The sequence below is a fragment of the Anomaloglossus baeobatrachus genome, chromosome 4 (assembly GCF_048569485.1).
Source record: "Anomaloglossus baeobatrachus isolate aAnoBae1 chromosome 4, aAnoBae1.hap1, whole genome shotgun sequence".
In the NCBI taxonomy this organism is placed as follows: domain Eukaryota; kingdom Metazoa; phylum Chordata; class Amphibia; order Anura; family Aromobatidae; genus Anomaloglossus; species Anomaloglossus baeobatrachus.
This window is the reverse complement of record NC_134356.1, coordinates 506051964-506078873: the sequence shown is the minus strand read 5'-3', so window position 1 is coordinate 506078873 and position 26910 is coordinate 506051964. Positions and strand designations below refer to the sequence as shown.

The 26910-nt window shown below is 47.8% G+C and overlaps 1 protein-coding gene across 1 annotated transcript in view; it reads right to left on the bottom strand.

Moving 5' to 3' along the window:
• LOC142302574 (transient receptor potential cation channel subfamily M member 7-like) overlaps nucleotides 1-26910 on the bottom strand; it is a 254559-nt gene that overhangs the window by 131239 nt on the left and 96410 nt on the right. The window contains 4 exon segments of the mRNA XM_075343678.1: nucleotides 1666-1925; nucleotides 2908-3060; nucleotides 11458-11589; nucleotides 19687-19740. Coding sequence (XP_075199793.1) covers nucleotides 1666-1925; nucleotides 2908-3060; nucleotides 11458-11589; nucleotides 19687-19740 — 599 coding nt within the window.

Below are 26910 nucleotides of genomic sequence, written 5' to 3'. Positions count from 1 at the left end.
AAGATAATATAAATAAGATAATTTAAAGAAGATAAATGTGAGGGGTGTATTCACTTTTGTGATATATTTTATATATATATATATATATATATATATATATATATATATATATATATATATATACACATACACACACTGTATGTAGAAATATATATATATTTATTTATACCATATATCTATATCTATCTATCTATCTATCTATATATATATATTTAAGTCCTAAACTGTTGGCACCCTTGATATTGTTCTAGAAAATGAAATGTTTCTCCCAGAAAACTATTGCAATTACACATGTTTTCTCATAAATGTGTTTTTCTTTTTGTGTATTGGAACACCACAAAGAGAAATAAAAAGGCTAATTAAACATAATTTCATACAAAACTGCAAAAATGCACTAGACAAAATTGTTGGCATCCTCAACTTAATATTTGGTTGCACACCCTTTAAAATAAATAACTGCAATCAATCTCTTCCTATAAACATCAACATAAAAAATAATCTGGAGGGAGAACGGGAGTGTAAGTAATGTCTTATCTATGTTAACAGAGGATACAACAGAATTATACATGCTCATCTGTGCTGGTTGTGTTTGTAACCACAACCAACTATAAAGGCCTCAAAACATGTCATCTGCTGCAGCACCCCTGTGAGATTTGAATAAGCTGGAGTGGAATGGGGAATGAGTGATTCTGTCCGGATGAAGGCGAGGGTTCTCGCCAAGATGCGTTGACCAATAAAAATGTCTCTGATTCTATTTTGGTGGTCTCATTATACGGCAGCTCAGCTCATTCCCCATTCCACTCCAGCCTATTCTATAACCATCAATAAGCGTCTTACACCTCTCAACTGGAATTTTGAATCGCTTTTCCTTTGCAAACTGCTCCAGATCTCTCTTATTTGAAGGGCGCCTTCTCTAACAGGAATGTTAAGATCTCTCCACAGCGCTTTGTTCCATCCATTTCTGGGTGCTTCTTCAAGTATATTTGGGGTCATTGCCCTACTGGAAGACCCATGATCTATGATCCGAATCCAGCTTTCTGACACTGGCTACTACATTGTGACCCAAAATCCTTCGGCAATCTTCAAATTTAAAGATGCCTTGCACACAGATGGACTTGTAACCTTGAGATTGATAATATGCTTCAACAAATTTGGTTCTTAAGTACTCCTCTTTCTGTTCTCCATAGTTAATGTGGCACATAGACACAATGCAAAGATTGGTTAACTTCTCACCTTTTTATCTGTTTTCAGGTGTGATTTTTATATTGTCCACACCAGATACTTGCCACAGTAGCATTTGAATAAGCATCACATGCTTTAAACAAAGTTGTTTACCCATGATTTTATGGAAAGGTGCAAACAATTTTGGCCATTCCATACTGGGGATTTTGTGTAAAATTATATCCAATTTGTATTTTTTTTCTCTTGTTTTTTTTTTTGTGTTGTTCTAATACACACAAGGAATTAAACATGTGTATGACAAAACATGAGTAATTGCGATAATTTTCTTAGAGAAATACTTCCTTTTTTGGAATGATTTCAAGGATGCCAATACTTTCGGCCATGACTGTATACACCCACACATGCATGGTATATTCATTTTTAGTAGTGGACTATTTTACAATAGTCAAAACCATACAATTACTATAAAATATTTGCAGTTACGTGGAGTAGGCTTTTAGTTTCTCTGGTGTGTCATCAAAGATATCCCACTGTCGAGTCTCATGGGCCATAGCTTTGTAAAGACATCTTGCAATCAATGCCTTGGCCATGGATTCTTCACCACGTTGCCAGAAGAAGAGTGCCATCTTTTGTCTCTTCATTAACACTGCCCATATGAGAAGATCATTAAATGGATAATAGAAAGGTCTCCTGTTGTCATCCACAGTTCCAAGAGTTCCAGCATTACTTGGCATTTGCAGATTCTCTTTTTCACATGCATCATCCTATAAGTAGGTAATCGGGAATATTAGTTATATGTAGGGAATATTTTTCTCTACTCCCCTCTCATCTCCTCTTCCCACCATCGCATCCAAGATTTCTCGTGTGCCTCCCCCATACTCTGGAACGCCCTGCCTCAACATATCAGACTCTTGCCTACCTTGACAAGCTTCAAAAGGAACCTGAAGACCCACCTCTTCCAACAAGCCTACAACCCGCAGTAACCCTCTGTCTGATACAGCACTGCACGACCAGCCCTACCCTCACCTACTGTATCCTCACCCAACCCTTGTAGACTGTGAGCCGTCACGAGCAGGGTCCTCTCTCCTCCTGTACCAGTCTGTGCCTTGTATTGTTTATGATTATTGTACTTGTCCCTACTATGTATACCCCTTTCACATGTAAAGCACCAAGGAATAAATGGCAATATAATAATATATAATAATAATAATTATAATCTGCTAGGTTAATATGTGTTTTTTCTTATGTTCGATATTGTGGGCCAAGTTTGCGGTTTACAGATTTTTATGGTGATTTATCAATAGCACCTTTTTAAAAAGTCTCAAATGTACCGCAATCTTCTCCTGGATATATTAAATCTGTCAGTTATTGTGTTGCAATTTTTGCACTATTTTGTGAATTTGTACAGTAAAGAAATTTTTGGAGGATTTTAGTCCTCTTTTTTGGTGTTTTTTATATTTGTACAGTAAAGAGTTGCAAAAAGGTTGAAGACAAAAATAACGACCATTTTTTACTTTGCCCAAAATTCACAAATTATTTTGAAAACCATTTTGAAGAATCTGGCACATATAATGGCAATGAATAATATAAGACAAAAAAGAAAAATGTCTAAAAAAAAAACCCCTGCAAATGATGAATCGGGGACATTGTCCAAGTTTGACTTATCAGCATTCACCAGTCCTCTGTGCTAGATAATAAGCCCCCAACCCCCATCCCAATAAATACTTAGCATTGTTCTGCAATACTTTTGAGTACCTTTGCTTTATAGGGCTGAGCTGTTTGAAGAAAGTGATTATGTCTTGTTTTTTCTCTTCTTCGTGTTCTGTCGAAAGTTTCTTTGCTTTGAGAGGCACTGACTGAATTCTTTTGGATAGAGTTCTGAAAAATAAATTTGGATAATACAAAGTTATAATGGACTAAACACATTTATCTCAATATCTACTTTAATATAATAAAGACGTTTGTATGCCCAGAAGTAGAATCAAATCTATCATCTTTTTTACATATATACTGAAAATTCTTTGCTGACATTTTTCTTTTATTTGTTCTGATAGTATATTTTTATGGTCTAAATGTGGGTGCAGAGATTGCAATTGCACCTGGGCCCAAAATGCCCCTGTGCTTTGGTTGTGTATGTGTTTTATCTTTTATCCCTATTACTACTTTTTTTTTGTTACATAGGTTGAAAAAAGATCTAGGTCCATCTAGTTCAACCTTCCTCCACCAGTTATACAATTTGTCATTAAGTCATTTATAACCGACAATGTTGTGTGTACTGAGGAAATCATCCAGCCCTTTATTAAAAGCTGTTATAGTATCAGCCATTACTACCTCTTGTGGTAGGGCATTCCATAATTTGACTGCTCTAACTGTAAAGAACCCTTTCTTATTTAGATGCAGGAATCGCTTTTCTTCCACTCACAGTGAATGCACCCTGCACATGACTGCATAAGTTATCATTATAGTTTAGTCACTCTGATTATAACCTACACACTCGCTGTAAAAGAAAATCCCCTAAATAATTCCTTAACATAACTTGAAACTGACAAAAGTAATTTTCAATTTAAATTTACAGAATATCAACTAAAGAAAGTCTGACATTGCTATAGCATTTTGGTTCAACAGAAAGTTAAGAAAAAAAATAATAAAAATGACCTGAACAAAAATGATGGTACCCCTAGAAAATATTAAAGATATTTTAACCATAGGGACAATTTAAACTAAAACATGTCCTGTAATTAGCATTAGCAGTATCTAAAAACTTGTAATTAGTTTGCCTATTTTAAAAGGTGAAAAGTAGGCACTGTTCTGTTTGGTATCATGATATGTACACTGAATATACATTAAAGAAAGCTAAGAAGAGAGTTGTCTCATGACTTTAAAAAGAAAATTATAAACATGTTAAATGTCATGATCCAGGAACTGTACTCCCCACTCCAGAGTTTCCCAGACCCAGCTGGGACATGTCAGGAGTAGAGTTGAGCGCGGTTCGCGGTTCTCCAGTTCGCGGCTCGAGTGATTTTGGGGGCTGTTCTAGATCGAACTAGAACTCGAGCTTTTTGCTAAAGCTCGATAGTTCTAGATACGTTCGAGAACGGTTCTAGCAGCAAAAAGACAAGCTAATTCCTAGCTGGCTTTCCGCTGTAATAGTGTAAGTCACTCTGTGACTCACACTATTATGAAATTTCAGCGTATAGTGTGCGGGAACAGCGCAGTCAGATCACTGCTGTTTGGATAATGGCGATCACCTTTTTTTTTTTTTTACCTTGTCTTCCTTCCCTAAGCGCGCGCGTGTAGTGGGGCGGGCCAGCATGTCAGCCAATCCCAGACACACACAGAGCTAAGTGGACTTTCAGCCAGAGAAGCAACAGCATGTGTGATAGGATGTCCATGTCACATTTCCATGCATTATAAAAACGGACATTTTCCTCCAGCACGCCATTATCTGCCTTCTGCGTCTTGGTGTCAGTCACCGCTGGCGTAGCTCCTGTCTCCGATACTGCTGTGTACGCTCTATACACAGCGCTATACAGAATAGGGATAGACGTTTCTATTAGTCCTTGTAAGGGCTAATACCGGCAGGGTCAGAGCCATAGGTGACAGTCAGGTCCGTGAAAACAGATTTTAACAGCTATACAAGATGACAGCGTCTGTGTAGCTAAGGTCAGGGATTTCCTCGCTGCATTTCCCGATTAGGAGGGATAGAAAGAGAGGCTTCCTTTCCTCTACCCAGACCCACAACCCTGCCACTGTACCCTCCTGCCCTTTGCACACTCAAACTCATTGTTACTAAGCCATTATACTAGCAAACACTGAGGAGACTTAGTGGCATCCTAAAAGTCGCTGTTGGACTTCCATTAGTGTCCCAGTGGTGCAAATCTATGTGCAGCACCTCTGCATTGCACACTCAAACTCATTGTTCCTAAGCCATTATACTAGCAAACACTGAGGAAACTTAGTGGCATCCTAAAAGTGGCTGTTGGACTTCCATTAGTGTCCCACTGGTGCAAACCTATGTGCAGCACCTCTGCATTGCACACTCAAACTCATTGTTACTAAGCCATTATACTAGCAAACACTGAGTAAACTTAGTGGCATCCTAAAAGTGGCTGTTGGACTTCATTATTGTCCCACTAGTGCAAAGATATTTGCAGCACCTCTGCATTGCACACTCAAACGCATTGTTACTAAGCCATTATACTAGCAAACTATTCTGCCAGTTTAAGGGCCGTAGTTGCATTGTCAGGGATAGTTATTGTTGTTTATTCTGCTGTTAATAAAGATAGACCACCGCTGCAATCTACACCACCTCTCAATTTTTACTACCACATTTTAAGTGCACAATCTTGTCGCAATCAAAATGAGTGGCAAAATGACAGATGCTGGTGGAAAGGGGAGAGGCGTGTTGGAAAAGGAAAAAAAGGGTTTGTCCGTGGGGAAGGTGGCAAAGCTCCATTAACATCTGCTGAAGATAGACCATCTTCCAGCAAAAGTAAGATGTCTACTACTTACCGTGGACAATCCGATGTGCTCCCTTTTTTACGGACACGAAAAACTGGAACAAAAAGTAGATGATGGCCAAAAAAGGAAAATGCTTGAATGGATCTCAAGTGGTCCAACAAGTGCCCTCTCCTCCACCTCAACTACCGCATCCAAAAAACACCAGTCCTCTGAGTTGTCATCCCAATCAAACTTGCTTTCTCCCAGCTCTGAAGTCTCCATCCGCCTTGCACAGTATGGTGGAACTGAGATGGCTGAGTCTGCAGAGCTGTTCAGTCACACTATAGTCTGGGAATCAGAGGTCTGCTCCCAAGCTACAGTGAGTACAGACCAGGAAATGGTCTGCAGTGATGCCCAGAACCTTTGTGACTCTGATTCAGGCCGTGAGGACAAAGTTTCTGAGCATAATGTTGACCCTTTTTCACAAACTGTAACACCTGTTGTTATAGACAATGAGGAACATACTGATGACGATGAGACGCAGATACCAGATTGGGATGACAACTTAAATATTCGGTCAGGGCAAGAAGAGGCTCGGTCTGAGGGTGAGGGGAGTGCAAACACAACAATTGATGAGGAAGTTCTAGATCCCACCTACTGTCAACCCACAGTCAGGCCCTCGAGGAGGTCAACAGAGACGGTGGAGGAGGATGCAACTGACGACGAAATTACCTTGCGCCTTCCTGGACAGAGTCGGAGTACTGATAGCACGTCTACAACTGCATCCTCAGCCACCACTGTGCCTCTGAGCACTAGTCGGGGTGGATCAGCAGGTCGCATGCCCTCTAAGCCTTGCCTAGCCTGGTCCTTTTTTGACATAGCAAAAGATCGCCCAAATTATGTGATCTTTAAAATTTGTCGTGATTCTGTTAGTAGAGGGCAAAACCTCAGCAATTTGACAACTTCTTCCATGAATCGTCACATGAATAAATATCATATGTCCCAGTGGGAAGCTCACCGTGCTGCAATGCGGCCTAGCGGAGCGAACCATCCACCGCCTGCCCCTTCCAGTGCATCCGCGCGCTCTTCATCTTCTAGGACTGTGGGGACAGCTGTCACACCTGGTTTTCCACGCACAACTTCCACCACTGTAACCGCAACAGGAAGTTTGCTTGGTAGGTCGTCAGTTGGTTTGGAAGGGGAAACAAGTGCTTGTGTACAGCTCTCTCACACATCGATAGCACCAACGTTGGATGAAGGCAACATCATGTCTACGCCTGCACTTTCCTCACGAACCTGCATTTTTCCAGGGACACTCTACTCAACACCGTCTACACACAGCAGCCAGATCTCTGTCCCTCAGATGTGGACAAATAAAAGGCCATTTCCTGCGACCCATGACAAAGCTAAGAGGTTGACTTTATCCCTCTGTAAGCTCTTGGCTACCGAAATGCTGCCTTTCCGCCTGGTGGACACACAGGATTTTAGAGACCTTATGTCTGTCGCTGTGCCTCAGTACCAGATGCCCAGTCGCCACTACTTCTCTAAGAAAGGTGTGCCCGCGCTACACCAGCATGTCGCACACAACATCACCGCCAGTAAGCATGGACAGGGACGTTACATGTCGCTGACTGGGCACTGGGTAACTATGGTGATAGATGGTGAAGGGTCTGCTGCACAAGTCTTGCCGTCCCCACGACTTGTGTGTCAATACTCTGTCTGTCCAAGTTCCGCCACTGCTTCTGCCTCCTCCACCTCATCTGGGTCCTCCACCTCCGCCCCAAGCCTGCCTGGTCAGGCCACCAGCGTTCTCACTGCGCAGAAGGAATCACGCACCCCTCATTACTATGCTGGCAGCAGAGCGCAACGGCATCAGGCGGTCTTTAGCTTGACATGTCTTTGAAATAGGAGTCACACAGTGGCTGAGTTGTGGGCAGCTCTGGAGACTGAGTTTAATAAATGGTTGTCTCCACTCAACCTGCAGCCTGGTAAGGCCGTGTGTGACAATGCTGCAAACCTGGGTGCGGCCCTTCGCCTGGGCAAGTGTTGTCCAGCAATTTTTAACACACTATCCCGGCCTAGATGGCCTTCTGACCAGGGCATGAAAACTGTCTGCTCACTTCCGCCGTTCAACCGCCGCAGCTGAGCAACTTGCATCACTCCAGAAGTCTTTCGGCCTGCCGGTTCATCACCTGAAATGCGATGTGCCGACACGGTGGAATTTGACTCTCCACATGTTACAGCGACTGTGGCAGCACCGCCGAGCCCTGGTGCAATACGTCATGACGTATAGCCTGGGCCAACCAGATTCAGAGGTGGGGAAGATCACCCTGATGGAGTGGTCTCAGATCAAGGACCTATGCACCCTTCTGCACAGTTTCGACATGGCGATGAATATGTTTAGCGCTAACAATGCCATTATCAGCATGACAATTCCAGTCATTTACATGCTGGAGCACACGCTAAACACTATTCGGAGTCAGGGGGTGGGACAACAATAAGGGGAGGAACTACAGGAGGATTCATATGCGCAAAACACAACAACATCACCAAGGTCCAGACGTTCATCATCACCAACGCGGCAGGCATGGGACCATGGGGACAGGGATCAACAAGGGCGCATGGTAGCAGGCGAAATGTTGAGGAAGGTGCAGGAGAACATGAAGAAATGGAGGACGAACTGTCCATGGACATGGAAGACTCAGCGGATGAGGGAGACCTTGGTCAAATTTCAGTTGAAAGAGGTTGGGGGGAGATGTCAGAGGAAGAAAGAACGGTTAGCACCTCTATGCCACAAACACAGCGTGGACTTGGTCCGCATGGCTGCGCAAGACACATGAGTGCCTTCTTGCTGCACTACCTCCAACATGACCCTCGTATTGTCAAAATTAGAAGTGATGATGACTACTGGCTTGCCACACTATTAGATCCCTGGTACAAGTCCAAATTTTGTGACATAATTCCAGCCATAGAAAGGGACGCACGTATGCAGGAGTATCAGCAGAAGCTGTTACTCGATCTTAGCTCGGCTTTTCCACCAAACAACCGTGCAGGTGCAGGGAGTGAATCTCCCAGTTGTAACTTGACAAACATGGGACGGTCTCGTCATCTTCAACAGTCTACCCGTACCAGTAGCACCGTATCTGGTGCTGGTAACAGCAATTTTATTGAATCTTTTCATAATTTTTTTAGACCCTCCTTTGCAAGGCCACCAGAGACAACAAGTCTGACACATAGTCAATGGCTGGAGAGGATGATACAAGAGTATCTCCAAATGAACATCGATGCAAATGGAGCCTTGCTCATTTTGGGCTTCAAATCTTGAAAAATGGCCAGAGCTCTCCACTTACGCCTTGGAGATTTTGTCGTGTCCAACTGCCAGCGTTGTCTCTGAACGTGTCTTCAGTGCTGCTGGGTGTGTGCTGACAGATAAGCGCACGCGTCTGTCCAGTGACAATGTGGACAGACTAACGTTCATCAAAATGAACAAGTCATGGATCCACAAGGAATTTACTACCCCTGTGTCATCCTGGGGAGAGTAAATGCTTGTGGATTTGGAATGTGCTTGATGCAAATCAAAACATCCTGTTTGCAACTAGGGCAAAATTGCTGCCACTGAAGGGGTGAGTGTCTGTGTGGCCCAATTTTTGGAAAAAAGGGAGACTCCGCTTGGAGTAACCCTTGCTTACATTGTTTTTAAAAATGATCCAAGATGCACAGCGCTGGGATCAGGAAAGACTTTGCTACCTACCCCGGTGTCATCCTGGGGACAGTTAAGTATGGCGTATTTTTGAATGTGCTTGATGCAAATCTAGCTGTGAAGTGTACAACTGGGGCACAAGTGCTGCCACTGAAGGGGTGGGTGTGTGTGTGGCCCAATTTTTGGAAAAAAGGGAGACTCCGCTTGGAGTCACCTTGCGGTGTTTTACATGATTTTAGAAGGGCGTGCCATGCCTATATCTGTGTCTCCTCCTCTTTTTCCTTGTCCAGCTCTTTTGTTTTCGCATGAGTATATGTCCTTGTCACTTTCCTATGTGTTTGTGTTGTGTTGTGAGTTGTTTGTCACCTATTGGACACCTTTGAGGGTGTTTTCTAGGTGTTTTAATGTGTTTGTGAATGCCTGCCATTGTTTCCTATGCGGTTCGAGTTCGGTTCGTCGAACGTTCGCCGAACCGAACTCGAACGAGACGCCCGTTCGGCGAATCGAACTCGAGCCGAACTGCGACCGGTTCGCTCATCTCTAGTCAGGAGTTAACTCCCATCGTCCTCCTTCCGGTTTCAAGAGACACTATATCTGCACCAGCATTCCAGCACTGGTTAAAGTTTTGCTCTACAGCCTGTGACTGGCTCTGGTGAGATTTCCTGTTTGATCTGACTCCTAGTTACTGTGCCCTGACCTATACCCTCCCCCGTTCGTCAGTCTGTCTCAGATCCTGACTTCCCACTCCTGTCATTTGTTTACCCATTCTGGTTCATCCTCTTTACGTGTTTGTGTCTCCTCAACCTCCGGTCTTGTCTTCTGTTCCCTGTGCCCTTTGTGTTCCCTTTGCATACCTGATCTCCCGGCATCCGACCTCGGTTCTATTTTCTGATCTGATTTTGATTCTCCCTCTGTACTTACTTGACTTCCGGGCGAGACCCTGAATGCTTGACTACTCTATTGCCCCTGGTGGTTCACCTGGGAATTGCCTGCTGAAGTTACTCTTCTGTACTTCAGCCTCCCTTCTGTTACAGTGTTAGTTTGACTCTTCTTCACTACAATGCTGCCACCTAGTGGGGAATGCGCTGTACTATCTCGCACCAGCCCTTTGTACAGCGTGACATTAAAGTTAAATGATCAAAGACCATCTCCAAGCAGCTTTATGTTATTGTTGCTACAGTTGAACATATTATTTAGAATTTTGAGGTCTATGGGACTATAGCCAACCTTCCTGGTCGTGGATGCAAGAGGAAAATTATTGACAAATTGAAGCGACAGATAATATAAATGGCAACCAGAACAAATTCCAAAGAGATTACCTCTTGGACCATCTTGAGAGGCAAAAAATGGAAAAGGGACTACCCTTTAAGTCCAATGTAAGCATCCATATTCAGAAAAATATATCAAAGGATGTTTCTTTGAACTAACTTTTCACTAAAGTCACAGTCACCTTTACCTTTATTTTGGAAACTTAAAGCACCACTCCAGCGGGTTTTTATTTCGGCGGTGGAGTGGTGCTTTAAATGTAAGCTCCCTGTCCCCCTGTCATATACTCACCTTCTGGCAGCTCTACCTTTACCGCTACCCCTCCGGTTCCGTGGCGCCATATTGTGATTGCAACTTCTGATTGTCCGGAAGTCAGAAGTTATGTCACAAGGTCTAATTGCAAGTTTATGAGGGTCAGAACGAGACTGCCATAGAGCTGTATTGAGTTGTGAACCCCAGCTTGCTCCTTGAAACACAGAGGAGATAGAGGATGAAGATACCGGAAGGTGAGCATAAGACAGGGGGCAGGTGACTTACATTTAAAGTGCCACTCCAGCAGTGCAACAAAAAACCACTCTTGAATGATGCTTTAATTACATTGTATGGCTCAGTACTATGTTAGCTATATACACATGAGATAGCTGATAGCTGCCTGCTCCTTTCAAAAGAGAGCAACTAACTGTATGCTTCTGATCACAAAAAAAGTACAGTAATATACGGAAACTATCTTTCCATCTATGGTGAGGTTTTTGTGGCAAATGTATTTGCTATGATTTTATGGGAGACAAAAAATGTGGCAAAAAAACACAACATGTAAATGCAGCCCAAGTTTTTATTACCTAATTCTTAGTTCATTATTAATGAAATACCTGGTTTATAAGCTTGTACATAGCTCTGAATGTTTTCTTGGTGTAGCTGCATCTAAATGTTCCACCCATAAGGGATTCAATAACCAGTCCTATGTCCATCAGGGTGATCTTGTATTCTGCTGATAGTTTACCCTAAAATAAAGTGCACAATTACTAAATTGTGTGATGAACATTAACTGAATATAAAAATACCAGAGAGCAGAAAAAAAGCAAATGTATGCTAATGTAGCGCCCCACGAGGCAGGTGTTTTAACCTACTTGTAGCCGGGCCGAGGGTGCAGATCCTCTGCATCATCACGGGGTCTCCTGGCCTGGTTCCGTTACCCTGAGGCGTACAGGAAGGAGGATTGGAGGGTGGTAGGGAGGATGGAGATTGTAGTCGGAGGTTAGGAAAGTCTTTTAAGGTAATCGTGACGTCACCTGTGGTACGCGGCCAGGGATGGGGGCCACGGCTGCAGGGTCTCTCGCCGGGGCAGATGTTAAGTGCAGTCGGGATGGTGTCGCTCCCCACAGGTGGAGCGGGATTACCCAGGGGAGGATGGCGGGGGTGGTGGTAGTCCTCGTTGGCACCGCAGCGCTGGGCGACGGCGCCAGTTAAAGGACAGGCAGAGACTGGGGCTGCGGTTCTAGGTGTTTTTACTCACAAGTCTTTCAGACGCTGCCCAAGGTACTGTTCTCTGCCACGATGGGCTCCAGCTGATCCCAGATCCGTGAATGGTCAAGTTCGGTGTCTGTGTCAGCCTGTGAGCTCTCACCTCCTTTTATGCACTAAGTATCGGACCCCCGTGACGTGAAGCACTTGAGGGTCCAAGTGTAAGTAAAGTGTGTCCCGTTCTGTATGCGGATAGCACGGTACCTTTATTCGGCCGGTCCTCAACCTAGGGTCCTATATGCTATTTGCTGCAGACTCGTGGGACGGATCAGGTGACTTTTTGTAGCTGTTCCCCGCGACCCTTGCAGAGTTGGTAGACAATGTGAAGTATGCCTGCCCTGGGATTCTGTATCCCGACAGCACTAGTCCTGTGGAAGCAGCTGCCTTGCTTCTCCCCAGTGACTGTGTTGAACGCCTTGGCCCACAGAGCTGTCCATGGCACGTACGCTCTGCTTTGTGTCTGGTCTGAAGCTGAACTTCTCTGTTGTAGTTGTGTTGTGGGTTCTGAGCTGTTGCCCCGAATGGCTGCCACCGGCTGGTTCACTACTCTCACTAGGTCAACCTGCTCTTCCCACTGTATGCTCCTGACTCCCCCTGGTGGTTGCTTCTCCCTGACCCTGAGTCCCCAGACCAGTGGATCTGGGAAACCCCTGGTGCGGTCGCGTCCTGTAAACCCACCGCTGTAGGGACCCCTATTGTGATCCGACCCTAGCCCGGTCCCCATTGGGGAGGGCAACCCAATGACTGTATGTTTGTGTGTGTGTAAACTGGCCTTGACCTTCCTCGGACCCAGGATGAGTACTACACTCTAATGGGAGTGCAGTACCCTGTGGCACCTGAAGCCTCAGGGGCGCTACACTAACACATGGAGATATGGCTACGTGACCGCCGTTCCCAGCACTGACACCGGCAAACCTCACTGCGCACAATGCATGATGTGAGGATTCACAAGTCTGCAGTCACATAGTGTGATACATAGAGGGACTGAAAAATTGTCATTTTAGATCAGACAACATATTTAACTAATCATAAACTGTATGGGTTCCCCACCGAACCTGGCTAAATCAGATGGCCAGTCTTCTAATGGAGGCAAGGATCATATTTTAGTCCCCACTGTGTGGTTTACAACTGTTCTACCCAACAAAAAGCTACAAAGCATAGATAAGCATTTATATTTTTTTGTTTGTTTCTTTTTTTTTTCTGGAAATTCTTTAAATTCTAAAGGCCCTGTTACACGCTATTTATCTGACAATATGTCGTCAGGGTCACGGTTTTCGTGACGCACTTCCGTTGTCGTTAGCGACATCGTTGCGTGTGATACCTACGAGCGACTCCTAACGATCGTAAAAATAGTGAAAATCGTTGATCGTTGACACGTCGTTCATTTTCAAAATATTGTTCGTCGTTTCGAACGCAGCAGATATATTGGTAAGTTTGACAGCCTGCCAATGACGAACAACATCGTTAGTGAATCCGTCATCAGCGACGCGGGCGTATCGTTACGAACAATGCTCCACGCCTTCTCCGCTCTGATTGGTGTCACACCAGGGTGTATGCTATGGACAATTATGTGCCTCTGTCGTTGCCGGAATCGTTGGGAGAAATGCAGTGTGACGGTGTCCACAGTACCGCCTTGGTCAAACAATATATCGCTGAACGATGTTGTGTCGTTTGTGAGATGGTGTCACGCTCCCCGGGTCCTCGGCTCCCCTCCCCGGGTCCTCTGCTCCGCTCCCCGGGTCCTCAGCCCCGCTCCCCGACTCACCTGCCACGCTCCCCGCTCCCCAGCCTCCGGTGCCCGTCCTTCCCAGGTTCCCTGGCCTCCGATCCCGGCGTCTGACGGCTTCCCAGGCCCTGGCCGGCTCCCCTGCGTCCTCCCCTCAGCTTCCTTCCCTGGCTTCTGGCACCCGGGCGGCGCGCATGCGCATTAGGGCGCGCGCGCGGTCACTGACCCTTTCTTAAAGGGCCAGCGTCCATTAACAGGAAATGAAGCTAAACAGGTACAGGGTATATAAGGGTTTATTGTCCAAGGGGGCGGGGCCTGATCTTCGTGTTTTCCAAGCTAGGAGTCAGGTCTCCTTGTGTCTCCTTGCCATACTCACGTATCTCTCTTCTAGAGCTGATCCTGCCTCGGCATCCGGTCCTGCTGAATCCCGAACCCCGCACGCTGTCCGTCTGCCATCTGACAGTCCGTACCATCTCGGATCCCTGCGGTGACCCGTCATCTCGCTCCAAAGGTTCCGGACCCCGCCTGACCTCATCTCGGCTTCCGAACATGAGCTACGTCACCCGGACTACCATCTGTGACTCCGTGGTCCCAGGGACTTCTCCGTTACACACTTGCACGGACTGTTCTGCTGCCCATAGTGCTTCAGCTACCGGACTCCTTACCACCATCTTAGAGTTCGGACCAGTGGATCCACCTCCTGGGTCTGCCCGACCGCCTGGCCCTGACAGTAAGATCAGGCCATGGATCCCGCTGCAGCACTAGCGGCCTTGCAAGAGGAACTCCAACGCCAGCGTGAAGTCCAGACCCGCATGTTGGACTTTATGACTTCCGTGGACACCCACCTGTACACGTTACAAGCGGCAGTTACGCCTTCAACATTCCGGGCCTCCACTAGTCAATCCACGGCTCCCGCACCCGTGGCAGCCTCTTCGGATGCTTCCCGACTCCGTTTGGCTTCACCACCTCGTTATGCCGGAGATCCCAAGACCTGCAGGGGCTTCATAAATCAATGCTCCCTTCATTTCACGCAGCTGCCACATTTGTTTGCCTCCGACCAAGCCAAGGTCGCCTTCATCATGTCTCACCTAGAGGGCGAGGCACTGGCGTGGATGAATCCCTTGTGGGAGAAGGAGGACCCCATGACCAAGGACCTTCAAGAGTTCCTGCAGGCCTTTCGCAGCACCTTCGACGAGCCGGGACGCGCCTCTGCGTCTGCGTCATCCCTTCTCCGCCTGCGTCAAGGAACACTGACGGTAGGCCAATATGCCATCCGTTTCCGCACTTTGGCTTCAGAACTCGGGTGGAATAATGAGGCCCTAACAGCCGCCTTCTGGGAAGGACTCTCGAGTCGCATCAAAGACGAGTTGGCGGGTCGTGACGTGCCCTCCACCCTAGATGCCCTGATTGCCCTAGCAACTCGAGTGGACATTCGTTTTCAGGAACGCTCCAAAGAGCTATCTCGTGAGAGACGTCCGGTACGGCATTCCTCTCCTCCACGGAAGTCCTCCGTACCTCAGTCATCAACAGCGGGGATTCCCGTCCACGAGCCCATGCAGATTGACCGAGTACGGCGGTCTGAACAACGTCGAGCAGAGCGGCTCGCCAAGGGTCTCTGCTTTTACTGCGGAGAGGGCACACACCTGCTACGCTCCTGTCCAGAGAGGCCGGGAAACTCCAAAGCCTAGGGTTGGTAGGAGAGGCCACCCTAGGTGCTGGGACTCTCTCAGACCCGGTTATGTGGACCATGCAAGTGTCAGCGGGAGAGACGCGCTTCACGGCTGAGGCATACCTCGACTCTGGAGCAGCAGGCAATTTCATCCAGCAGGCCACGGTGGACAAGTACCAGTTGCCTGTTACTCTACTCGATAAGCCCCTAGTGATTGCCTCTGTGGATGGGAGACCCCTCGCTGATACCATCTCCTGGGTCACCAGGCCGGTCGAACTGCGTATCGGTGCCCTGCACACCGAGAACATCGCTCTCTACGTCCTTCCACACATGTCCCATCAAATCCTGCTGGGACTTCCCTGGTTGCGGACACACGAACCATCAGTCAGCTGGGGTACTGGCGAAATCACCCGATGGGGCTCCGCCTGTCATGAGAGGTGTCTGAAGTCTATACAACCCATCCGACGACCTCCGGTTCCAGAGAACCTACCGGAACTGCCCTCGGCCTATTGGTCCTTCGCAGACGTTTTTGATACGATTGCGCCATCGACCTGCTCCCAGGAACAACACCACCTCGAGGACGGATATATCCGTTGTCTCCAGCCGAAACCAGGGCCATGTCTACCTACATCACAGAAAGCCTGGCAAAGGGATTCATCCGGAGATCCTCCTCTCCTGCGGGAGCAGGCTTCTTCTTCGTTAAGAAGAAAGAGGGTGACCTACGCCCATGCATTGACTACCGGGGTTTGAATCAGATCACCATAAAAAACAAGTACCCCCTGCCGCTCATCCCCGAATTGTTCGACCGGCTCAGAGGAGCCCGTGTGTTCACCAAACTGGATCTTCGGGGTGCCTACAACCTAGTTCGTATCCGCTCTGGGGACGAATGGAAGACCGCGTTTAATACTCGCGATGGGCACTATGAATACTGCGTAATGCCCTTCGGTCTGTGTAACGCTCCTGCCGTATTCCAAGAATTGGTGAACGACATTTTCCGGGACCTCCTCTACATCTGTGTAGTAGTTTATCTGGATGACATCCTTGTCTTCTCTCCGGACCTCCAGACCCACAGAGAGAACGTACGGCTGGTTCTACAGAGACTGAGAGAGAATCGTCTCTACGCCAAATATGAGAAGTGTGTCTTTGAGCAGTCTTCTCTCCCTTTCCTGGGATACATCATCTCGGGTACAGGGCTGCAGATGGATCCACAGAAGGTCTCCTCCATTCTCAACTGGCCTCCCCCTTCTGGACTGAAGGCAATCCAACGGTTCCTGGGATTCGCCAACTACTACCGCCAGTTTGTCCCTCACTTCTCTGCCCTGACTGCTCCTCTCTCCGCCTTGACCAAGAAGGAGGCTAATCCAAAGGACTGGTCACCTGCGGCCGACGCCGCGTTTTGCTCTCTGAAGCGAGCATTTGCCTCCTCTCCTGTACTCCACCGACCGGAGTTAAACCGCCAGTTCACCTTGGAGGTGGATGCCTCCTCCTCAGGAGCCGGAGCAGTGCTCATGCAGAAGTCCTCCTCCGGGAAGATGGTGACTTGCGGTTTCTTCTCCAAGAGCTTCTCAGCGCCTGAACGTAATTACACCATCGGTGACCGAGAACTATTGGCGGTCAAACTGGCTCTGGAGGAGTGGCGCTACCTCCTGGAAGGAGCAGTGTACCCCGTGATTATCTACACGGACCACAAGAACCTGGAATACCTTCGGTCCGCTCAGCGACTGAACCCACGGCAAGCCAGGTGGTCCTTATTCTTTGCCAGGTTTGATTTCCAGCTCCATTTCCGACCCGCGGACAAGAATGTACGCGCTGATGCCCTGTCTAGGTCTCTCATGCCCAAGGAGCAGGAGGAAGAGAGTACCCAACCTATCATCTCTCCTAGCAAGATTATTCCGGTAGCTCCTGTCACCCTGGCCCAGATACCGCCCGGGAAGACCTATGTCTCCGAGACCGACAGGCAAAAAGTCTTACACTGGGGTCATGCCTCAAAAACAGCCGGTCATGCAGGTCAGAAGAGAACATGGGGTGCGATTGTACGCCATTACTGGTGGCCATCCCTTCGCACGGACGTCGCTGCTTTTGTCTCTGCCTGCTCCTCTTGTGCCAGGAACAAGACGCCCAAGCACCTGCCATATGGCCGTCTTCTGCCTCTGCCTATACCCTCAGTTCCATGGCAACACATAGCGATGGACTTTATTACGGACTTGCCATTATCCTCCGGGCACACAGTCATATGGGTCGTGGTGGATCGGTTCTCCAAAATGGCTCACTTCGTCCCTATGGCCGGACTGCCCTCTGCTCAGGAACTCGCGGAAGCCTATATACAACACATCTTCCGCTTGCATGGCTTTCCATCCCACATCGTGTCCGACAGGGGAACTCAGTTCATCCTCCCGCTTCTGGAGGGCGCTCTGCAAACATCTGGGAGTGACTCTGGACTTTTCTTCTGCTTACCATCCTCAGTCTAATGGCCAAGTGGAGAGGGTCAATCAGATCTTGACCTCCTTCTTACGTCACTATGTCAACGCCCATCACGACGACTGGTCCACGCTTCTGCCTTGGGCTGAATTCTCCCATAACCACCACATCAGTGAGTCGTCCTCCAAGTCTCCCTTCCATGTCGTTTACGGACTTCAGCCCTCCGTCCCGTTGCCTATATCCCCTTCTTCGGATGTCCCTGCTGCTGATACTGTAGCCCGTGACTTCGCTACCATTTGGGACTCTGTCAAGGCGTCCCTTGGGCGCGCTTCCCAGCGGATGAAGAAACACGCCGACAAGAGGCGCCTGGACCCTCCGTGTTTCTCTCCTGGTGACCTGGTCTGGCTTGCTTCCCAGTACATCCGATTGAAGATACCTTCCTACAAGCTGGGTCCTCGCTACATCGGGCCGTTTAAGGTCCTCAGCAAGATCAATGAGGTCTCCTACAAACTGAGGCTTCCGGCCACGATGCGGATTCCCAACTCCTTCCACGTCTCTCTGCTCAAGCCGGTTTTCCTTGGTCCCTTCTCCTCTGCTGCCAGTCCGGCTCCTCCTCCTATTGCCGAGGACGACATCTATGCGGTAAGGGATATTGTGGCCATGAAGACTGTTCGAGGCCGACAGTTCTTCCTGGTGGACTGGGAGGGGTATGGTCCTGAGGATAGGTCCTGGGAGCCCAGGGAGAACGTGGGCACTCCTCTGATCCGTGCCTTCATGTCCCGGTTGCGGGGAGGGGGGCGTGGGGGGGGGGTACTGTCACGCTCCCCGGGTCCTCGGCTCCCCTCCCCGGGTCCTCTGCTCCGCTCCCCGGGTCCTCAGCCCCGCTCCCCGACTCACCTGCCACGCTCCCCGCTCCCCAGCCTCCGGTGCCCGTCCTTCCCAGGTTCCCTGGCCTCCGATCCCGGCGTCTGACGGCTTCCCAGGCCCTGGCCGGCTCCCCTGCGTCCTCCCCTCAGCTTCCTTCCCTGGCTTCTGGCACCCGGGCGGCGCGCATGCGCATTAGGGCGCGCGCGCGGTCACTGACCCTTTCTTAAAGGGCCAGCGTCCATTAACAGGAAATGAAGCTAAACAGGTACAGGGTATATAAGGGTTTATTGTCCAAGGGGGCGGGGCCTGATCTTCGTGTTTTCCAAGCTAGGAGTCAGGTCTCCTTGTGTCTCCTTGCCATACTCACGTATCTCTCTTCTAGAGCTGATCCTGCCTCGGCATCCGGTCCTGCTGAATCCCGAACCCCGCACGCTGTCCGTCTGCCATCTGACAGTCCGTACCATCTCGGATCCCTGCGGTGACCCGTCATCTCGCTCCAAAGGTTCCGGACCCCGCCTGACCTCATCTCGGCTTCCGAACCTGAGCTACGTCACCCGGACTACCATCTGTGACTCCGTGGTCCCAGGGACTTCTCCGTTACACACTTGCACGGACTGTTCTGCTGCCCATAGTGCTTCAGCTACCGGACTCCTTACCACCATCTTAGAGTTCGGACCAGTGGATCCACCTCCTGGGTCTGCCCGACCGCCTGGCCCTGACAGATGGGTACGTGTGACCGCTACAAAAGAACCTATGAGCGATCTCGGCAAATCATAGCAACGATCTGGGCGTGTCACATCGCTAACGAGATCACTAGCGATATCATTGTGTGTAAAGCGGCCTTTACACTCTTTAAAAGAGATATTTTATAAATGACTTTGTACAATAGCTGGGTACCTTCTTGACATCCTGGATGAGATGTAGTATGGTATCTTTACTTGCATTCTGTGTCTGAAACAGGTAAAAAAGGCATGTAAGTTCTAAAATATCAATAAGATACAAAGCTTTCATGATGGGAAATAAAAATGTTACACAACCTCTTGTGCACAAGCAAAAATTGGGAAAATCCAAGGTATATCATGTTTTTAAAAACTGAACATTATGTATAGAGAAAGTTTTCATCTTTATTACCAAAACTGGTAGTAAAAATTATAGTAAGAGTAATTTGTTTATTTTTGTTTAGTTGCGTAGATAATAAACACTAAGGGGTACTTTGCACACTACAACATAGCAGCTGCGATGTCGTTGGGGTCAAATCGAAAGTGACGCACATCCGGCGTCGTTGTCGACATCGGAGTATGTGAATCCTTTTTGATACGATTAACGAGCGCAAAAGTGTCAAAATCGTATCATCGGTGTAGTGTTGGTCATTTCCATAATGTCGCGGCAGCAACAGGTACGATGTTGTTCCTCATTCCTGTGGCAGCACCCATCACTGTGTGAGAAGCCGCAGGAGCGAGGAACATCTCCTTACCTGCGTCCCGCTTCTCACACCGGATATGCGGAAGGACGAAAGTGGGCGGGATATTTACGTCCCGCTCATCTCCGCCCCTCTGCTTCTATTGGCCGCCTGCCGTGTGACGTCACTGTGACGCCGCACAACCCGCCCCCTTAGGAAGGAGGCGGTTCACCGGCCAGAGCGACGTCGCAGGGCAAGTAAGTGCATGTGAAGCTGCCGTAGCGATAATGTTTGTTACGGCAGCTATCACAAGATATCCCATCTGCGACGGAGGCGGGGACTATCGCGCTCGGCATCGCTACCATTGGCTTGCGATGTCGTAGTGTGCAAAGAACCCCTAACTCTTTAGCCTTTGCATCACCTATGAGATTGGTAGGGATGATCTTTCCTCTCTTGATGTGAATATTTTTAAGGGCTCCAGTGCCGCATTTCCTATCTCTATTTTCCCCAAATCTACTATTACCAATTGTCGAATACAGGGGAGGAAGAAGTCATTCATTATGCCAAGGTGTCTACATGCCTCAAACCAAGAAAGTAGTCAAAATGCACAAGTGTGCAGGTAAAAAAAATTTTTTTACTTTTAATGAACACACAATGGTACAATACAAAAGGCATGGATGTAGATAAATAAATTACAAAGACATAGAGGGTGATTAAAATCCCACATGTGGATGCATGCAAAGAATCATATCAATTAAATAGCTTATAGCTCCCTGGTATGGTCAGTGCTGAAAACATATGGCAACACAATGTAAGCACAGGAATTACCAGCTGAAGGAGTAAAGGAGCCGGCTCACATTATAGGTAAACAGTGCAGCAAAAGACCAAGAACCAGTATGGAGCTTACCAGGGTAACAAGGAGAAGCGTGCAGGCACACACAGGGATCGTCCCGACACGTGTTTCGTGTGAGGACTGCTTCAGGGGACGGTGGACAACAGGACAATGTGTAAGTCTAATATACCTGCCGTACTGAAGCGGGATTGGTAACACCTGTCGCAGCTCGAGGGGGCGGAGAGGCGCCGCGTCGGCATGAGCGGCTACTCAAGCGTCATCTGGGTAGAGGGAAATCCCTTATTGACGTCAGGAACCCAGAGAACGCCGGAAAGAGAGCCGCGCACACCGTGCATGCGCAGTCCCGCAACCAGGAAGTGCGATCCCAAAACCCATCTTAAGTACTGGCAACAGTAAGGGCAGAAAGAAAGCAGATAAATCTCCTGGGAAGGAACGTCCTGTATAGCGATAACTCAAAGAAAGTATATCGAATATGCCATAACAGGTAAATATAGCTAAGCAGGTTTAGTAAAAGCGAAAGCAGACGAATTATATTTAGGCTGCTTATTGTAAACAGTGTACCGAACTTAAGCATACATAAACATATCATGGACGAGAAATACATGTGATGAATATACATAACGTCCCAACCAGGTACATAAGTAAACATATCTGCTCAGGTCATATTGTAGAACGAAGCATTAACTGCGATAATAATCCAGAGTAGTTTCAATAAGACACTCCATTTTCTGCAGCTCATATAGATATTCAATATTCTGATACTGTAACTCCAGAAGGGGTGGCATGAAAAACATCCGGCAGGCATATTAGAAAAACAGGCTGTGAAAAAGGTAAAAAACACACAAAAAGTGGAGTTAAAATTTGTTAAAAAGACTCAACAGAACATGAACAGCACATGGGAATTGTAACCAACCAGCAACAAACATTGATACTGCCCGCAACGGAGGAGACGTGGTGGTCTAAAGAAATGATACAAACGTTTGTCTTTCATTCAATCCGTCAGGTACCACGGACCCAAGCAGAAAGATCCACCGGCACTCTGCCCTTGCCAACATCTTGTGTATATCCCCGCCCCTCAATCCAAGGTGCACCTGGTCGATTCCCCTCACTTTAAAACTTGAGGGGTCCGACCGGTGGTGAACCCTAAAGTGGCGGGGAATAGACTTAAGAGTGTCAACATCCTCAAGTTTGACTTGTTTTGCGGCAATTATATCCCTCACATGTTCCCTAGTGCGGACTTTGAGTTCACGGCTAGTTAGCCCGACATATATTAAATTGCAGCCGCACGTGGCATAATAAATTACGCCAGTGCTGTTGCAAGAGATGTAATGACGAATATCAAATGTCCTAGCACCACTAGAGGATGTGAAGGATGTTGCCCGAATGATATTGCCGTGGCGGCACGCGATGCAAGATCCACAGGGGAACGAACCAACCAAGGGTCGCCCTGCGAAGGGTAGTTTATTAGGTCTTAAATAGTGACTGTGGACCAGCATATCGCGTAAACTCCGGCCACGACGAGCCGTCATGAGAGGACGATCAGGCAGAGTGTTCTTCAACATAGGCTCAGTTTGTAAAATAGGCCAGTGTTTAGAAAGGATACCTCTGATGTGTTCCCACTGACGGTTGAATGACGACACAAAACGGATCTTAGGTTCAGTGCAGCGTGTCGTATTGGGATTAAATCTCAAAAGAAGCTGGTTTCGAGGAACAGACCTTGCGCGTTTATATGCCTTCTTTATAGATCTTGTACTGTAGCCTCTCGCCCTAAACCTATCACGCATCTCATTGGCCCGGTCCTCAAATACCCCTGTCTCAGAGCAAATCCGTTTAAGACGGATAAATTGGCCTGTGGGGATGGCGTTGATGGTAAATTTCGGATGGCCGGAAGATGCGTGAAGAAGGGCGTTAACAGAGGAAGGCTTACGGTAAATATCAGTAGACACAAGGCGCTGGTCAGTAAGAGATATATTAATATCCAAAAAGTCCACCTGATTGGGGTCAGCATGGAAAGTAAGATAGATGTTAAAGGAGTTGGAGTTCAAGTGACGCACAAAGCCCTCAAGCTCCGAGGTGGTTCCCCCCCAGATGACAAATACCTGTTATGGCATATTCGATATACTTTCTTTGAGTTATCGCTATACAGGACGTTCCTTCCCAGGAGATTTATCTGCTTTCTTTCTGCCCTTACTGTTGCCAGTACTTAAGATGGGTTTTGGGATCGCACTTCCTGGTTGCGGGACTGCGCATGCGCGGTGTGCGCGGCTCTCTTTCCGGCGTTCTCTGGGTTCCTGACGTCAATAAGGGATTTCCCTCTACCCAGATGACGCTTGAGTAGCCGCTCATGCCGACGCGGCGCCTCTCCGCCCCCTCGAGCTGCGACAGGTGTTACCAATCCCGCTTCAGTACGGCAGGTATATTAGACTTACACATTGTCCTGTTGTCCACCGTCCCCTGAAGCAGTCCTCACACGAAACACGTGTCGGGACGATCCCTGTGTGTGCCTGCACGCTTCTCCTTGTTACCCTGGTAAGCTCCATACTGGTTCTTGGTCTTTTGCTGCACTGTTTACCTATAATGTGAGCCGGCTCCTTTACTCCTTCAGCTGGTAATTCCTGTGCTTACATTGTGTTGCCATATGTTTTCAGCACTGACCATACCAGGGAGCTATAAGCTATTTAATTGATATGATTCTTTGCATGCATCCACATGTGGGATTTTAATCACCCTCTATGTCTTTGTAATTTATTTATCTACATCCATGCCTTTTGTATTGTACCATTGTGTGTTCATTAAAAGTAAAAAAATTTTTTTTACCTGCACACTTGTGCATTTTGACTACTTTCTTGGTTTGAGGCATGTAGACACCTTGGCATAATGAATGACTTCTTCCTCCCCTGTATTCAATTGTGCCTTCAGAAGTCTTTGCCTATTACTGCTGTTAAAATCCAGCTACACTGTTCTACGGTTTTCATATGTATTTTTCTGTGTTTTTTCACAGTATTATTGAACAGTATGGATTATAGGGTCCGCGAAACTACGTGGCAGACCCAATTGAACAAGGTCTTTGACACCGAGGGTGAACTGGACAACACGACTGACTCCAGATCGCACAGGGAACTTTGTAACCAACTTAAGCTTTTATACAACCGCAGGATGAGATTGTGGTGGAATAAAGCGTTCATGCAGCGCTATGTCGACCGAGATCTAATACCTAGGGGCCTGAGGGTGCAAGTTTTCCCCTCTTTTAATGTCACGGACATGGACTTTAAGCGAGACTGGGAGGATGCAGCCTCGGCTTGCTCTAAGTCTTTTATGCTTCTATTGATTAAAAACAATGAGGCTTCTCTCCGTGACCTTGATGGAGAGATTGCTACCCTATTAGATCGGCTGCCTAAGGAATTAACACCCATTGAATTATCCAGTTTCAATGAAACAATGGATAAAGAATTCACTAAATGGGAAAAGGAACTGGTCTCGACTAAAACCAAAAAATACCAACGGGATGTCACTGATTATAAGAATCAGCAGGTATATCGTTGGAGGGCAAACACACGGCGTAGAAGGCATTTTGTTGGTCTGGCAGCCTCTGTATCCGCCTCCTCGGTTTCTTCAGTGGAGGACGAGAATGTGACTTCGCAAGCTCTTCCTCGACCCATGACCAGAGGGTTTATGGGGAAAAATCGACCGAACAAGGTACCTCCTGGCCCCCCGAGACCAACTCCGGGTGCAATTGCCAAAAAGAGCAGCTCTAATGAATTGGAGGTGATTAACCTGTCTCAACTTGTACTTTCTGATGACCAGGTTGAAGTGCTAAAACTGGGGCTAACTTTTGTGCCTGATTGCAATTTTGATTTATTTACAGTTGCAAAGGACTTGAACCTGTTCCTCAGAAGGGTGATCCTCCATAAGCTGCATTCTAAGACATCTGGTCCGGGTCGGTCCATCACTGAGGCCGAGGAGGAGGCAACACGCACACTTGAAGAACTCGAGGGTCAGGCATCTGGTGAGTTGTCTGGCATCTTCCCTACACATCTATACCCGCGCTCCACCACGTTCCCCCCGCTTTCACTGTGCCCCCAGGTCCAGATCTTTCATGACTTGGTCATGGGAGACCTGAAATCTCTCTCAAGGAGTAACCTACCCAATAACCTTTCAGTTAAACACCAACGGGCCCTTGAGGAGTTGAAGAAGCTAGAGGGGGTTGTGATCAAACCAGCGGATAAGGGGGGTAACGTGGTGATCTGGCCGACCACCATGTATGAGCGCGAGGTATATAGGCAACTGAAGAATGCCGACTTCTACCAGCTGCTTCCCTCGAATCCGACCAATGCCTATCTCACTCAGTTGACTCTCATACTCGAAAATGCTCTCACCGCCGGGACCATAACAAAAAAGATCTATGATGGTCTCCTTCCAAGGTTGCCGGTAACGCCCACGTTCTATCTATTGCCGAAAATACATAAGAACCCGCGGGTTCCCCCTGGGCGTCCGATTGTCTCTGGCATGGGAGGGCTATGCGATGCAGTGTGCAAGTTTATAGATTTTTATCTCCAACCCTTGGTTGAGACGCTGCCCTCCCATGTCAGAGACACTTCGGACGTCCTGAGGAGGCTTGATGGCCTGACGGCGGACGTGGGTGTACTGCTGGTGACCTTGGATGTTGAGACACTTTACACTAACATCTGTCATGAACATGGTTTACAGGCGGTGGAATATTTTCTAAGTATGAGCAACTGGGCACCCCCTCTCCAACAGCTGATTTTGGAGTTATTGGAGTTCATACTGACGCACAACGTCTTCACCTTCGGGGAACGGTTCTACCTCCAGCGGCGCGGCACTGCGATGGGGGCGGCTTGCGCGCCATCGTACGCAAACCTCTTCCTGGGGTACTGGGAGAGAGAGGTTTTCGGCGGTGGCGTGCCGGCTAGCTCCCATGCGCAGTGCTGGCTCCGCTTCATTGATGACATATTTGTCATCTGGGGGGGAACCACCTCGGAGCTTGAGGGCTTTGTGCGTCACTTGAACTCCAACTCCTTTAACATCTATCTTACTTTCCATGCTGACCCCAATCAGGTGGACTTTTTGGATATTAATATATCTCTTACTGACCAGCGCCTTGTGTCTACTGATATTTACCGTAAGCCTTCCTCTGTTAACGCCCTTCTTCACGCATCTTCCGGCCATCCGAAATTTACCATCAACGCCATCCCCACAGGCCAATTTATCCGTCTTAAACGGATTTGCTCTGAGACAGGGGTATTTGAGGACCGGGCCAATGAGATGCGTGATAGGTTTAGGGCGAGAGGCTACAGTACAAGATCTATAAAGAAGGCATATAAACGCGCAAGGTCTGTTCCTCGAAACCAGCTTCTTTTGAGATTTAATCCCAATACGACACGCTGCACTGAACCTAAGATCCGTTTTGTGTCGTCATTCAACCGTCAGTGGGAACACATCAGAGGTATCCTTTCTAAACACTGGCCTATTTTACAAACTGAGCCTATGTTGAAGAACACTCTGCCTGATCGTCCTCTCATGACGGCTCGTCGTGGCCGGAGTTTACGCGATATGCTGGTCCACAGTCACTATTTAAGACCTAATAAACTACCCTTCGCAGGGCGACCCTTGGTTGGTTCGTTCCCCTGTGGATCTTGCATCGCGTGCCGCCACGGCAATATCATTCGGGCAACATCCTTCACATCCTCTAGTGGTGCTAGGACATTTGATATTCGTCATTACATCTCTTGCAACAGCACTGGCGTAATTTATTATGCCACGTGCGGCTGCAATTTAATATATGTCGGGCTAACTAGCCGTGAACTCAAAGTCCGCACTAGGGAACATGTGAGGGATATAATTGCCGCAA